A 17,409-nucleotide genomic window follows, 5' to 3' on the forward strand; every position below is an offset into this window, starting at 1 on the left:
CAGCCTGTCTGCTGGGAGCATCCTGGCACTGCAGGCAGCTCGTCTGCCCAACGGAGATATGTGCACTGCAGCATCTCTTTTCCACCCTGACTAGTGCCCTGCAGGGCCCTGGTTCATCCCTTGCCATGTCTGAGACTGCAGGGAATGCTGTTGGCAGCTCTGCCTGCCCTGTTTGCAGCCTTTGGGATGGGACTCTGCCTGCCAGGGCATTTCCTGTGCTGGAGGCAGCCTCACCTCCTGGCTCCTGAGATACTGCCCAGGACAGAAAACAGCTAAATATCAAGCAGTAGCTGAAAGTAAATATACTGCAAGTGGGACTTAGAGGAAAGAAAAGGGAGTTTCTCAAACCATTTCCTCTAAACTTTCCTCTCAAATAGTTCCATACCAAGAAGCACAAAAAGACTTGTGGAACACTTGCTACCCACTGCCCTCTGCTCCTTGCTGCTGGATTAATTTGTTTATTTTGGAAGTGCACTGGTGCAGTAAGGACTGCTGACAAACGAAACAGATGCTTTAAAGATTAAGGTGAAGAGATTGCAGCTGAAATAAAGATTTCATAATATCTGCTTATTGGAAGTTAAGTATTTTGCTCACATGATGTTTGGAGTGCTGCCTGATCTCTCAGTGTTAACAGCCCTTTGTAAAGAACATTCCTTGCTCTCTTAAAAAAAATAAACTAATACCTACTCATTCCAAGGTCAGTGGAAAACAGGGATGGAGAAACACTCTTCTGATGAGCAGGCAAATATATGATTTTTTAAATTAATAGTTAACTGATGTGATCATTTAAAAGTGACAGGTAAGGATACCCATCAGAAAACTCTATCTCATCATTCATGGTAAATAGCAGAATGACACGTCAAATTTAACAATCCAAAGCTATGAATTGTCATCAGAGGTCTGCTTAACACACCACACAGCCATTACACCTAGACATGCTGCCAAATGTCAGAGGAGAAAAGTAAAAAAGTCATTCTGCCTTTTAACACATGGTTAATCTAAATCGCTAAATTGGAAGTTGCAATGAAAATTACTCTGCGAGTATCTAATTGAAAACATTTTTAATTTCAAGTCTTATATAAAAACACCACAGCTGCAAAGTATGGCAATATTAATGAAAGCATATTTGGCACCCATTCAAATCTCTGCCTTCCTCAGTGCTGTGAAAAGAAAAATCAGTCCCCAGTGGAAATTCACCATTTTCACAGAAGTAAAATCTCTGTAAAAATGGGCTTTCAGCATTTGCATTAAATGTAATTAAATAATGTAATTAAATTGTTGCAGTAATTAGTGTATCTCTGCATGCTATTTGGCTCCAGGAATGCTCAGTATTTGCAATCCAGATTGAAAAGAACTGTATTTGTAGCAGAATGTTGCAATGTCAAATCAGGCTAAAGTGTTTGTTCAGGTTTTCAAGAAACTTCACAAAATAAGTTGAGTAGAAATACAAGAAAACAAGCAAGCAGATGTAATTGTGACAGCAAGTAAAATTTTAAAGAAACTAAACAAACATATAGCAATATGTCCTTATGAAGGACACTGAATTGAAAATAAACCAGAACACATGAGGAAAAGACAATGTAAGTGATCTCTCCTACAGAGAAGGATTACATTTCTTCTGGTTAAAGAATGCCTTTGTTGTCTTTTATTTAGAATTTAAATTTAATAGCACTATAAAAAGTTGTTCTTGGTTCTTACGTGGCTGTTTACAATGATGAAATAACAATTGAGCTGCATTTGGTACTGAGAGTGAGAGAGGCTTTATTGTAAATAGTACAAACTAGAGCCATGGAACACCATCAAGGAAATCAGTGGAAGGATACCTATTCCTTGAAATGGCAGGCAGATAAATGTAGGGCCTAACTCTGCCTACAGGTGCTGAAGACTGTGTTACCACTGGCTGGGACTCCAGCTCAAGCTAACCCCTTATAGGCCTGAGTGCCAAGGAGTTTTTATCTCATGTTGGTCTTTTCAGCCTAATTCATGTCAGTTCCTACAGGTAACTTTTGTTGTTATTAGTTAATTACGCATTATGCCAATAACAAAAGTGTTTTAAAAAGATACACTACATGCAAGTCATTTACAAGGCACAGTAGCTGAAGACTTCCATCTGTAGGTGAAACATGGGACAAATGAGAAGAGATGTTCTGTGTGGAGACTCGTGCATGGTGGATTCTGCAGAGCCACTTCCTCACTGGAACAGCACACATCTCCTTCAAAATCTCATGGTACCCAGAGGAATTGCTAGCAACCCTTGGCAGGGAACATAAATATCATTTTGTCCTACCAATGTGTCATTTCTCTGCCTTGAAGTCATCTAAGAAAAAAAAAATTATGGCATTTCTGGCAATACACAATTAGCTTAACTACCAAAATATGGTGCTCTACTCTACCTACCCCCAAGCAGCTCACCAGGCTGATGCTCTATTCCAGAACAAGAATGACTGATTTTCTACTCCAAGCTCCAATAATTATTCTGGAATGAAATGAGTTTTTATTGCAGAGTGGAGTTGCCCATGAGGGAACCATTGCAGCACAGATAATGGCATCAGAATAAGCAGTGGCAGTGTATGAAGGAGAATTTCCCAGCACAGATAATGGCATCAGAATAAGCAGTGGCAGTGTATGAAGGAGAATTTCCCAGCACAGAAAGCCCAGCATCTGAGAATTGCTGAGATGCTATCTCTGACCTACTTTGCTCAAAGTACCATAGAGATATCTCCACACAGGCATCCAATTATTTGTTGAAATCAACAAGTACTTTTGTCCTACACAGAATGAGCACAAGCTAAAAGAGAGAGCAGGGCAGGATGATAGGTGGAAAGAAGTGTTCTTTCTGTAGCATTTGCTAGCACAGGAATTGATTTCACAAACATGCTCATCCAAGCAGTGTAGTTCATTCAGTAGAGCATCAAGTCCCATCAAAGAGCCATTCTCAACTTGGAATCAGCATGCCCATAACAGCAACAAATGAACGGAAAAGAGCAGAATAGTTCTTTAGAAACAGCCCAGCTGTCTCATGCATCCGATACTGCCACATACAAATGTTTTCATTGAAGGGGAAAAAAAAAGCAAGCCCTGAAGCTCAATGCCACAGTTAAAAATGGTCATCAAACCCCCAGAAACGTACCCTGCAAACTGGGGAACTGAAGACTTTAAGCACATTCCCAGAGAAGGACACACCAAAAAAGGACACTTCGAGAGTTCTTGTAATGTTTTCAAAAGCAACGTGCCTAACAAAGGATTTTACAAGGCAATAAAACACCCTGCTAGGTAATTAAATTCTTCTAAGCTGGCTCTTGCAAACTGCATGGTTTATTGCAAGGAGAACTGTCCCAAGGGATTAACAAATGTCGTGTTGAATATGAGAAACATTATATTTCTTTGCTTCTCTGAAACATTGTGAAACATTAAAAGGGTTTGAGAGACAAATTTAGAACAAACTGATTTAGGGAGAATAAATCCTAAGTATTCCAGTGAATGGTATGGTATAATATGACAGGAAGGGTCACTTCTACCTTAAGAGCACAGTTAATCTCACTTATAATGAGAAAGTCCACTCTGGTGTAAATTGATGTACAGTTTAGCTCAGTTAGGCATATATGAAATTTCTTACCAATTATGGGATGATAATGTCTTTTTCTTGGATTTGTGAGAATTAAAACCTTGATCAACTGACAATACAGCAGGTTTAGTAAACAGCACCTTCTCTCTGCTGTAAGATATTATTTCTTAGAACAGCTCTGTACCTTTCATAAACTCTTGAGTGTATAAGGAAAAACAGAAAATTTCTATTTTGTCTGATTAAAAATTAAACAAACTAAATGTTTGTACTAAATCAAATTTTTTGGTTTAGACTGGAAAGCAATTCAGTTTAATCTTAAAAAATTACATCCCAGACCCTGAGAAACAGACAGTAAAGAGAAATATCACTAATTTTTAATATATATTTATTAGAAAAAATAATTAAAATAATACTACGTTAAAAAAATAATTCTCTATCTGAAACCACTTATGGTATCCTATTTGCTTGCAGAAACAAGATTTAAAAGGGCCATTATTATCAAACCTCAACATTTAAGCAATGCAATTTCCAGATTCTAACAGTAAATTCTGCAGCTGTAATCAGCTAAAAATTTCCACCAATAGCTAACCAGGAGGAAAGACTATGAAACCTGCATTTCTCAGAGCAGAATTTGTTAGTCCACTAAATACCCACCTTATTCTTGTGGAAAAATAAGACCACCAAGTGAAAATAACAGGGAGACAAAAAGTCCAGCACGTGGAGTAAAACTGACAGAAATTTGAATTGAATGCTGGGTCAAGTTTTTGTTTGTATAAGAGTAGAATACTGGTTGGTTTTTTTGATTTTTTTTTTAAGAGTTAGATTCACAAAGGCATCTTAAAATTTAATATGTAAACCACAAAACCTAAGTACTCTGCCACTTAACACCATTCCCAACCAGAAAGCTGCCAACTGCATTCCCAATCAATATCAGTTGATATTGATTCAGCTCCTGTTCCACAAACTCATCAATAGTCAGGGAAAGAAGCCTTTTGCTATTGAAGATTATGAATCCCTTATTAATTACATTCAACTTAATGATTATGGATTAGGAAATCCTGAGGAAAAGTACACACATACCATTTTAGAGGGCCAAAAAGCATGGGTAATATGAGGACAGAACTAAATAATGCCTGGTTTCCTTAGGATTTATTTCAGATTCTTAAGGTCTTTGAAAAGAAATGGCATTATAACTTTTTTCCCCTGTGGGTGTGACCCATGAAGTGACTCTGTCACTGGATCTTGTAATCTTTAATGAGAAAGTGGAGACAAGTTTGAAATGTTCTTCTCTACCTGTTTTAACAGACTTTGCAGAAACACAGAATCTTTGAAATTACTACATTCAGTCCTAGCTGAACTTAGTTAATAGGTTTCAAATTTATCATTACCTCTATCAGGTTTAAGCAAAATTACATGCAGAGGAATATTCAGTGTGGAACCCATCAGCTTTACTTAGTAGGAACCAAGGCTGAAGACACTTAAATAGCCATGGCAGAAGGAACAAGCTGTCTCTTTCCCAGTTCAGCACTGAAATGGCAGTTAGGTACCTTGCTCCCTCCTGTTAGGCTACAATTGCAAATTCTGATGGTTTTATCCCCAAAAACAAGTGAAGAATATCAATGATTCACTAAAACATGCAAAACAAGAGCCTTTGTCCTCCTGAGCATAAAATGAGCACCACACCAGGACTCCCAGCAGACACAGCTGCAGGAGGTGGCATTCTGTACCATGATATATGGTGCTGCTGTTGCTGTTGAGATAGGATTCAACCAGTGGGGCCTGCTCCTCCGAATGTTTCGTCCTGCGCGTCCTTGCCCGGCTGTCCACGTTGGACTGAACCATCAGTGGCTCCTGGCGCTTCTTTTTCTGCTTCTGTTCCAGCAGTGCTCTCTGGAGAAAAGACAGAGAAAAGCATCTGTTACTGCACTCCAAACAGCAGCAACCTAGGATGGAAAACAATGGTCAGCTTTACCCCTTCCCCGGCTCTACGGCGGCAGCAGTTGGCAGGAGGGAGATTGGGACGTTGGGTTACAGAAAACCTTTCCAAAAAACCACCACAACCAGCCCACTGCTGAAACACCTTCTGCTGAAAACAGCAAATAATTAAAATACATCTTTCTGAGCAGCCCACCAGCTGTCAGAGCTTGCTTGGAAATAACCCTTGGGAAAACAACAGTGTGAGAATACTGGCTGTGAAGCAATGGGAGGGTAAGCAAGGGCATGAGGCAGAGATGCCAATTCCAGTTTCTGTAAATTAAAAGCAGGTAATTGCAAACTAGAATCGAGTGATAATACTGGGCACAAGCCTAATTTAACAGCTATAACAGATGAACTTTAATTAAACACTTAAGTCTCTCAGCTAGACCTGCTGAAAACCAAAACCTTTGGCATCCAGTAGCACCATAGGGACCTTATTTGAGCCCTCTTCCACAACCTCAGAGAACTGAACTGTTAACTTATCTATTGCCTTACCTTTTCCTTGCTTCTGTTCAGTGATATTTTAGCTTCTAGGAAGGATATACAATAAAACTGAGGAATAAAAATGGAGAGTGAACTCTTTCAGCTCCCTAAGTTGTGTTAACACCTCAACATGACTCCACCATAATCAGAATTAAGTACAGGATTATGGCATAAATAGTACCTGAATTTGAAAATTAGATACTGGTAGACATGCAAGCTGATGAAATTGCGGCAATAGAAAAGGATAAAATTAAACTCACAAGGTTTAACTATAAAAATGACAACGTTTTTTGAGAAGGGGACCACAGAAATCAAAGTAAAATCAGAAACCTCAACTCCCATTAAAACTTGATGACACAATTGCCTCAGATTTCATGTTCTGACTCCATTGTACAAGTCATGTAAGAATGCAGTCAGAAAATAGGCAATATAGCACGCAGTGCCACTAAGTTACAGCCACAAGAGCTAAATCCACTGAATAAAAACTTTGTGGTTAACCTCTGCTGGCTGGTGTGACTGGTCCATCAGTGGGGTAACAAATACACTGTACAACTGCTTAAAACAAGTCCAAGGCAGTGGGAATCACTCAAACCACAGTCAGAAGACAAATTTTAATGGAAGTTAGACTTGTAAGTTAACTTCAGCCTCCACAGATCTCTCTTTTGCATCCCCCAATCAGAGGATGCAATTTTCTATCAATTATCAGTGTTTTCATTACTCCAGGATTCAGGCTTTAGGGAGCAACAAGGTCCTCCTCCAAAATCTTACCTGTCTGTCAAGCTTCTGCTGACGCAGGCTGCTCCCCTCATCATCCAGAACACTGCAAAGACAAATTGGAACAAATTTATCACTCAAAACAACACCTAAAACACCACTGGAGGAAACTCTCACAGGAGTTATCCATACAAAACTCCCACTATGTTCCATGGAAGTGCGCCTGCCCTAACTGAAAAAACTTGGCTTCAGAGGATGTGAATGCAGTCCACAAAAAATTGCAAAACTCTGGCTCACCCACACTTCAACAAAAATATATAATCAGACAGCTCAAAAAGAAATGCAAAATCCACTGTCTACAGCTTGGTTTCTTTTCCACTCTCTTCTAATGCAAAACATCAATGCATAGAGCACTGAAATTGAAAATGTGCATATAAAGCCTAGAAAAAGGGAGGAGTGTAAGTGAACTGCTTAGCAACTCAGCAGTATTTAAAATTATGGCAAGAAAATTAATCTTTTTCACACTGAAAACTATAATTTATTCTTGAATATTCCTGGATATTTATTCCTGAGAAGTCACACTTAGTGCCACACACTTCAACATTTAAAGGTAGGAAAGATGAACAGCATTGCTCAGTACCATATTTCTCTCTGCTAATTGTTCCTTGTTGGGAGATTAGCTCCTGTGCATTCAATAACTTTCATTAATTAGATATTAAAGACTGGCATTGAAATCAAAAAGCTATTTTTGCAAAGTGCTTTAGCATACTACTGACTAGGCTTTATTTTTCTGGAGAACAAAGGTCTCTATTGTAAGAACACTATAGTTAAACATTGAACATAGATAATTGAATCTTTTAAACAGTAATAGGTCATCTACAATGAAAATAGTGCTATAGAAAAAAACAATAGCCTCTTACAAGGAAAATTCATTTTCTCCTACAATACACTTTTATAAAATGTAAGCCCCTTCTCTTATATCACTCTTACAACAATCAAAGAAAGAAAAAAAAATCCAGGACAAACAAACCTGAATTCTGACCTACATACAAACCAACAGTATTGTAATGGAAATTGCATAAAAAATGTGAATCTCATGTATTAATTCACAGCCTTCAGGAGACAGTAGCATTGTAGTAGAATTAGACAGAACAGCCAATGAAGGCATCCAGAATGCTCCTTTTCCAATGCCAGCAATATCAAAGACCTATAATTAAGCATTTCTGGTGGAATCGGCCTTTTACAATTTTTCTTAGGTTATATGCTACAAAAGGCTGGTGCTCCACAGATTGAAACTGTGCTGTTCAACTAACTCAGGTATGAAATGACCATCTCTTGTAGAAGTAATGCATTACCCATAGTCCACAAAAAATATTTAAAAAAAAAACCCTCACACTCATAAAAATGTTCTGCTTTACACCAAGCATTCTTCATTTTATAAATTACAGAAGTTATAAAAGGAAGACACACATTCCTCCATGGTATACAATCCCAGTTTGCATAAGAGTGTTTCACTATGGCTGTAGCAGTATTAGCTGCACTGCCAGAAAGTAGAACTACCCTAATGGAGATTTTCAGCCAAATAATTGAGTAAAAGATGCCTAAGTGTAAAGTTTCAGGCTCAATGGCCTGAATAAATCCTCATTTCAGACAATGCTTGAAAAAAAGCCAAAACCATGCAATGATGCTAACAGAGACCCCAAGAACTGCAGAGGCAGCAATGCATACACCATCCCAGCATCCATGTCCTGGCAGGACACACTGCATGGATCAAGGGGGCAGGAAAATGTCCTGTGCCTGATGGGAAGCCACAACAAGGCAAATTCAGGTTCAGGCACAGCTCCTGTACATCTCTTAATGGCCAGCTGTAACATGGTAAACATGGCAGTTTAAATAACACCAAACAACAAACGCCAGTGAGAGAATGGTGTGATTTGCATTCAGCATTCCAGGAATCCAAAGCAGCTATCAGATACACCAAAGGACTGCCAAAAAAAAATAAAACTCCATCCAAAAACTATGGGTGTTGCAATATTAAAACACCTCTCTGCATTGCCCTTCTTTCTGCAAGACCTTTCTTTTAAAGCTTCTGAATATATGCAATCAAAGCTGAGACCGAAAGCAGCATACATTGAAAACATCATCAGCTGGAGCTTCCAGCTCCTTCCTTATCCCACTTCATATTTTATAAAGTTCTGAGTAGTTTTCCACAACCTTTTTTAGGCATGCATAAATGACAAGCCTTGCATTTAACATTCAACAAATAAAATCGAACTCCTGCTTTCTTCACCGACACCAAGATTCAGTAGAATATGGTTGCTTCAACAATCCTCTCTCCCTCCAGGATGCTGGACTGGTATGCGAATGCCTTGCCCCCACCACTCTTCTGAATCCTTCACAGGATAATGTTAAAAAAGGCCTTTTTACCACCAACTCTATCTATTTTAACAGTTACTGAGTTCCAGTATCACTGGAAAGCTGCAGTTCTGTCCTTTCTTGATGTCTAATAACACTTATGCAACTCCAAATACAAAAGGGGTTCAATTTAGTCTGTATATTCTGCTACAACAACAGAGCGCTCCACTTTCAGGCTGCACTTTGTCAGTGTTTTCTGCAGAACTGCTGGACCTTGGAGTTGCTGACCAGCAGCCAACATTTCACATTCCCCAATTTCCAATGAACAAAGTCTCCTGAAACTGGGTGACTTCCAAGATATGCCATTAAGGGAAGTCAGGGTTTAAATATATGCACGCATAAATAAGAAAGTAAATAAATAAATAATATAAGCTCTGCTCTGTTTCCATAGCAATTCCATCAGGCCCTCGCTCTTGCTCCCTTGAAAAACATCTGCAGAGGACTCTGAGATGAAGTGTGTAAGTGCCACTGACCCTTTTTCTCACACTTCAGTGAGTTCTTGCAGAAAGATTTAGCAGATCATCTCACCACAGCACCTGGCATTCTGTCAGATGCTCCAGGGTCCAAGAGCTGAAACGCAGCTCTGGATTTCTGCCTTTTATTTCTTTGGAAAACACGAAAGTGTGTGACCAGAAGCACAGCCTTTGCCCTTCCTGGTCTTTCAAAAGAGCAGGAATCAGTTGCTCATCCCTCTGGAAGGGTTATGCACATGGTGAGGACACAGCCTGTCCTGCCCAGTTTTTTTGTTGCACTCTGGTGCAAATAACTGGGATGGCCAGAAACTAAAGGGCCAGTACAGCAGAAAAACTGTGACAGAAAGATGGCAGGAAATAATCTCAGAGAGAGAGAGAGAGAGAGAGGCTGTTAGAACAATTCTGCCGACATATTTGACGTGATGCTAGAAAATCCCAGGAGCAGCATGAAACTCAGTCAAATTTAATAGAGAAATATAACTTTATAATTCATGAAAATTGAATTATTGAAGAGCATGCATACATATTAGCAATCTGCTCAGCACACTGAAATATCCTGAAGATCCAGTAAGATTAATTTTTATTCCTATTAGATCAAGGACCATGCATCTGCCTGGCATCTTGGCTATGGCTCTGACCCACTTAAAACAAAAAGCAATTTTACACTATACATAATATTGTAAACAGCCTTTCAGCTCTGCAGTAATAGTCTAGTCCAAATTCAGCTGAAAAATCAGAGCTTGGATATATTTCCTAGCAGATTCAGGAAAAACCCCCCATCCTTCTATACAGAACTTGAACAATCCACCCATTTAGAAGTTACTAGTGCTGGGTTTAAGAAGTCAAGCCTATAGCTACCTATAATAAAGATTCCTATCAGTTTCCTGGACCCAGACCCACAGAGATTTAAGCATTATCTTTAGATAGCATTATTTTCAAATTTCAATAATGGCTTTTGAGTCAAACATTCAACTCCTGTTTTTTAAAGGGAAAAACATTAAAAGTAAAATGAATTTTAGTCCAAGTATTATTTTTTCATACCACCCTTTGAAGACACAAAATCTATTTTGCAGAAACAGTTTCAACATTGAATTCAATTTATAGTAAGCCAGGCTTACTAAAATAATTCATGTCATAACAAAGATGAAAACATGTGAAAGAATTTTAGTATTCTAAGTTTTTAATAATCTCTGTTCCTTAAAAAACATTTAGCGACAAACCAAGACCAATCAGGTTTTAAGGATGGAACTTCATGATTACAGAAAGCTCCACACTTTACTGCTGAGATGAAGGCAGAAGATTCTGTAAGTCAACATCTTGCTACATTTTTACTGTAATTCCACATAGGGTGATTTCAGTTAAAGTAAAATCTGAAAAGACTTAATTCAAACAACACTTTTCACAGCAAGTACTTCGTCTTTGCTCTTTGAAAATGCAAACTGCTTGTATTTCAAGCAGCCATTGCAAGAAAAAACAATTAAGAAGAAATGTTTCTAATTAGAATGTCCAAGAGGCATGTAGTCACTCATTTTATTTAAGGGGTTTTTTTAAAGAAAAAGTCTGCCACAGTAAAACAGTTCTATTGCTTCTGCCTGACGAACAAGGCAATGCTTTTGTTCCTTCCTCAGACTGCTTTATTAGGGAATATTTTCCATGAAAATAACTTTTTTACCAGGACAAACGTCCCAAGTATCATCTAGCACATCTCTGCAGTCCAGCACCAACTACATCAAAACATACAGCTGGTCAAACAAGCAGACTCATACCACCACTAAAGTTAAACACATTTTAAGAAGCGTCACCTTTGCATTTTCTCTTTTTGTTGCTTTATAATGTATTACTAACAGCAGCACCCAAAAAAAAGCTGTGTGAAATCAGGGACCTCTGCATAAGCAAAATGAATATACATAGGCAGAGAAAATTCTTGAAACAAACAGTTCACATTATAAAAGATGAGGAATTTGATAAGAAATTGTTCCTCCCATTTAGAACACTGACCAAAAGCAAAAGGAAAATTAGAGGGGTATTGTCATCTTGAGTTTTTTCTGCCATATTGTCAGTTACAATTCAAAAACAATGGATGATCAAACCAGATAGAAAGAAAAAAATACATCACACCAGACTAATCTTCAAGATCACTCAGATCTTTTCCATGCACTCCTGCTGTGAAGAAAGCTGCTATGTTGCTGTGTCAAGACAAACAGGTTATGGGATACTTAAGAGCAAAACAGACTCAAAAGAACAAGAATGGGTGTAATGTGCCATTTGAACATTACAGTCTCCAAAAACACAGGAAATAAAATTCCTGTAAAGAGATAGCACTTGGCTGACTGGATACCATCTGTCATATTCACCCAATTACACTTCTCTTAATCTCTGCAGTTCCATAAAGCCCAACTGCTCTCAGTAATATTACTGTTAAGTCCTTAAGAACAAGCTTTCCTGCAGCACTGATGAAATGCTACTGTAAAAGCCCACTAACAGGGTTAGGGACCTGCAGGCTGACGTTATGCTCCAGAGGGAGTGGCACTCATTTAGGTTCTTCAAACAAGTGAAATTCAACCAATTTCACCAGTGTTTTGCAGGTGTTGGCATTTCTGGCGACTTCACCAAGCAGTGAAGTTGCCAGAAATGCCAACTCCTGCAAACCCCCACACCTGCATGTCCCCACATAAAACAAGGTCTGCTGCCCCACAAACTGAGCACACTTGGGAGAATATTATTGTATCAGGCACATAGGCTAATCAAAGACTTATAAATGAGACAATGCACTCCGAAAGGGCTCTCCTCATGCTAGGAATCACCAAGGCTTTCTGACCCTAAAGCAGCTGTTCAGTCATCTGATTTAGAGTAAAACCTGCAGTCCTCTCTTTACAGCAAAATGAGTGACTGCTTGTCTGGGTCACCTAAGCCAGCAGAAGTCTGGATATTGAGGAGAACTCAAGGACATTGAATATTATTTTGCCCTTCTACTGCAAAGATCAGCAACAGCAGCACTTGGATTTCTCCCATGCCATGTTCAGAGGGCAGAGAGGGCAACCACCTACCCTTACAGGCCACCTTTCAGTCACCACTGAACTGACCAGGAAAGTACAGGCACCAGGAACTCCTACAGAAATGGAAATTCCAATCCTTTAAGTGAAGATTCAGAGGAACAAAGTATTTCACTGTGACTCTCACATAATAAATAAAAGCATGCCAGTCCAGGAGTACTGCATCACCTCTTCTGCCTGTGCAGAAGACCCTTAAAAAGACTGAAAATAATAAAGGAAAAGGATAAGGAAAAAAGGCAGAAATATGAAACAGATATTTGTAAGAGAAGTATCAGCACCAAGCCAGCCACACAACAGAAGATGCAGAGGATCATACACTGTGCTGATGATCCAAATGGCACTGAAAGTAATGCCTGCAGGGCAGATGGTTGATAGCAGACTGCATTTGCAGTTGCACAAATAATTACAGAACCAAACGCTTTATTTTCTTCTCAAATCCTGGATGGCAAACTAGTTTAAAAATCAGCAAATTAATGAGACCTTCCTGAAAGGTTGTTGGTACTATTTGCTCCAGTAAGGTTTATCTAAATGTCCTTTGTACATTAAGATTTATGACACTCATTATGTCTGGCAACAGTTCTGCAGATTAACTGAGAGCAATGTAACAAAAGGAACACATTCATATTTTTTTTCTTAATTCCATGCAGATAACTGTTAAGATTAACTCCAGCCAAATCCTCAGCATGGCCACACAATTGCCAGAGATCAGGTTGGGACAGCTAAAGCCCTGATAGAATTAAATCTGGCCAGAGATGTCAAGGACAGCAACACAAGCTTCTGTAAGTATATTCCTGAGTAAAGGAAGACCAGGGAAAACATGTGCCCTCTCCAGAGGAAACAGGAGACCTGGTTACCTGGGACATGGAGAGAGCTGAGGTACTCAGTGACAACTTTGACTCAGCCTTCACTAGCAAGTGCTCCAGCCACACAGCCTCGGTGCAGAAAGGAAAGGTTGGCACTGGGAGAATGAAGAACTACTCTCCATAGGAGAAAGCCATGTTTGAAACCATCTCAGGCAGCTGGAGGTGCAAGAGTCCATGGCACCTGATGAGATGCATCTGCAGGTCCTGAGGGAACTGTCAGAAAGGGTAGCTAAACCACCACCCATCATACTTGAGAAGATGTGGCAGTCCAGGGAAGTTCCTATTGAACTCAGTCACATGGAAAATGAGGAGATGATTGGTGACAGCAAACATGGCAACAATAAAGGCAGATCATGCCTGAAATATCTGGTGGCCTGCTATGACCGGGCTACAGCACTGGTAGATGAGGGAAGAGACACAGATGTCATCTACCTGAACTTTTGCAAAGCATTTGACACAGTCCTGCACAACATCCTTGTCTCTAAACTGCAGTGGCATGGATTTAAGAGATGGAACCCTCAGTGGATGAGGAACTGGTCTGATGGTCACACTCAAAGAGCCATGGTCAATGGTTCGGTATCCAAGTGGAGACCAGCCTGGAGTGGCATTCCCAGGGGCCAGTACTGGGACTAGTGCAGCTGTTGCTGACATGGACAGTGGGATCAAGGACACCCTCAGTAAATCTGCCAACAACACCAAGCTGTGTGGTGTGGTGACACGCTGGAGGGAAGGGATGCCCTCCCAAGGGACCCTGACAGGCTGGAGAGCGGGCTGTGTGAACCTCATGAAGTTAAAAAAGGCCAAGTGCAAGGTCCTGCATCTGGGTCAGGGCACAAACCCATGCTGGGAGGAGAAGGGATTGAGCAGCCCTGAGGAGAAGGACTTGGGGGTGATGGTTGATGGGAAGCTCAACAGGACCCAGCCATGTGAGCGTTCATCCCAGAAAGCCAAACATGTCCTGGGCTGCATCAAAAGCAGTGTGGACAGAAGGGTGAGGGAAGGGATTCTCCCACTCTATTCAGCACTCCTGAGACCTCCACCTGTGTCCAGGCCCACAACATAAGAAGCATATGGACATGTCCATGGAGCAAGTCCAGATGAAGGCAAAAAAGAGGATCAGAGAAATTAAGCACCCTCCTATAACGAAAGGCTGAAAGAGTTGGGTGTTCAGCCTGGAGAATAGAAGGTTCAGGAGAGACCTTGTTGTGGCATTCCAGTGCCTGAAGGGAGCTACAAGAACAATGGAGAGGGATGTTTTACAAGGGCATGTAGTACAGGACAAGAGGGAACGGCTTCAAACTGAGAGAGAGTCAATTTAGATTTGATATTAGGACAAAACATTTTTACTGTTTGGGTGGTGGGGCACTGGCAGAGGTTGCCCAGAGAAGCTGTGGATGCCCCATCCCTGGAAGTGCTCAAGGCCAGACTGGATGGAGCTTTGAGCAACCTGGTCTAGTGGAAAGTGTCCCTACCTTTGGCAGGGGAGTTGGAACAAGATGATCTTTAAGGTCCCTTCTGACCCAAACCATTTTATGATTCCATAGCAGCATTTTGGTCTGTTTTAATTAGAACAGTCCATCAAAATAGATCTCCAATTGTTACAACCTTAGGGGGTATATGAAACCAACAGCAATTGTAGAAATCGAATCTTCTAAATGTTCTACTTAGACTACGTTTTTGAAAAACCCATCAGAGCCAGGTAAAATATATTGTTAGATGTACTGTATTACAACTGTTAGATGAAGATGTATTACAGGATATATAAAAACAAACACTGACCATTCTTGAGCAAATAAACCAAGAGACTCTCAGTGCTGAAGGGAAAAACAGGAGCTCTGCAGATACTTCAGATATGCTTTGAAGTAATGAGATCCAGCTTTGAGTAAAATCAGAACAAAACTGTAGTCACAGAAAAAAAGAAACTACAGTTTAGGATCTGAAATGCCTAGGCTGACAGCTTTCAGTGAGGATGATAAGCAGCCAGGAAAAGATCTAGTGAGATGAAAAGCAAAAACTATTCCCTACAGCACATTGCATGTTTTAAATAACTGAACTACAGGGCTGCCACTACTGCCCTGGAAAGATCAGTTGAACTAATATTTGTACAGATTCATTCTCTGCAATTACACAGAACTGAACAAGATAGCATATGGCAGTATAATGCAGGTAATGAAAATATCACCTACTGGAAGAGCTGGGTTATTTCTCACCCTCCCTCAACACACACAAACTCTGAACACAACGTAAGAGAAGGAATCTATGTCCTGAAAGAGACAGCTGAATTTAATAAACATGAATGATGGAGCAGTAAAACACAATAGCCTTTGGGTGATCTATGCTAAAATTGTATTTAAAGTAGTTTAACGAGAAGTACCTGAACAGGAGCAAATTAGGAAGGGAAAAAAAAAACCCCGCTGTGACCTGGAGATACACTACCTGCAATGCAGATGGATCCAGATGACAAATGACATGACTTTCAGGAAGTGCCTTTATCAAAAACACATCGCTGCCAGCACTGGAAAGATCCAGCCCCAGCAGCCAGGTTTCTCTCTCAGTACCCAAACCCAGCCAATCTCAGCTGTTAAAACAGTAAAATATATGAACAAACCAACCAAACCCCTTACTGTACAAAGCACCCAACCGCAACAAACAGTACATTAAACGAGCAGAAACTAGGGAAAAGCATTGTCTGGATAAGAGACTGCAGTTACACATACATACACTGCAGAACAAGTGTTCTCTGCCTGGACCACAATGATTCTCCCATTCCATTACTGCTGACCAGGTAAAAGGCATCACCCAGAACAGACCTCTGCTTTTTTGATGTGGAAAAGACTGTGAGGCACTGTGATGAAGAGAAAACCTGCACAAGATGACTGCTGGCTCCCTTCCCTCCCTGTCCTACACCTGTGCTATGGAACATGGGTTCGTCCAGTTGGCAGCTACTGAGCCCACTGTACATCAAACAGCCCAACCTTCCAAGACACCTGTAAAATGAGAGTAACAAACAAGTCTTAACTCCTCTTGGAAACACCTTTGTGAAGCAAGAATGAAGCCTCACAAGTACAGTAATTAACCTAGAAACAATGCTGGCCTTTAAAATAATAGCCTAATGGTGAAGTGTTTAACAAACAGAACACTGATGCCAAGGATCGGTCACTGCTGCAGGTGTTCAGTGAGGCTTCTCCCTGCAGTAGGCATGCAAACACAGGCATGAATATGTAGATCAAACATGCTGCTGCTGAAATGGATTATATTTGAGGTAATTCACTAATGAAGCAAAGTATTAACAGATCCAACTGCCTGTGCGTGTGTTTAGGAAAAAGATGGAGTTGTATTTACTGGATTTTTAAAGCAATAGTAAAATTAAGCTATCCATTTATTGAAAACATGAAGGTGAAAGGGATTACCTTTGCTGCTCTAACAATCAAAACTGAACAAAAATACAGTAAGAATTGTAACTCTGATAGATGCTAGTGAATTGAAACAGCCAAGCTCCCTTTTCCTTTTTACAGGTGGTTTTACAGTTTCTATGGAATACAGTTTCTAAGGGAAGACATGTCATTTCATGATAAATACTAACCGCGAAACAAAATATTTTGTCACTTTTTCCCCCCACACATACTATCTTTATAATCCAACCTAGTACTCTTTTGCTGGAACTGAGGAAAGCAGATTTTTCATTTTGGTTTGAATTCTTTCTCTGTATTACCTTCTACACTAGTAGCAAATACTGACAATCCTGGACAGCATTTTCAGAGGAAAATGAGTTTGTCAGGTCCTGGTGCCTAAGTACATGGATATGGATTTCAAGACTAGCAAGATGTTGATGGCTATCAAAAGTAGTAAACAGCATTTGGTCTCTA

The 17,409-nt window shown here is 40.0% G+C and overlaps 1 protein-coding gene across 8 annotated transcripts in view; it reads right to left on the bottom strand.

Annotated features, from left to right (window-relative positions):
• Positions 1 to 17,409, bottom strand: part of TUB (TUB bipartite transcription factor) — a 144,998-nt gene that overhangs the window by 40,107 nt on the left and 87,482 nt on the right. For all 8 annotated transcript variants that reach the window (XM_039706954.1, XM_039706956.1, XM_039706957.1 and 5 more), the window contains exons 2-3: positions 6,794 to 6,845; positions 5,293 to 5,455 (exon numbers count right to left, since the gene is read on the bottom strand). In XM_039706954.1, coding sequence (XP_039562888.1) covers positions 5,293 to 5,455; positions 6,794 to 6,845 — 215 coding nt within the window. The remainder of the gene's footprint in view (positions 1 to 5,292; positions 5,456 to 6,793; positions 6,846 to 17,409) is intronic.

This window comes from Passer montanus, unplaced genomic scaffold, assembly GCF_014805655.1.
Source record: "Passer montanus isolate IOZ18808 unplaced genomic scaffold, ASM1480565v1 scaffold2, whole genome shotgun sequence".
NCBI lineage: Eukaryota > Metazoa > Chordata > Aves > Passeriformes > Passeridae > Passer > Passer montanus.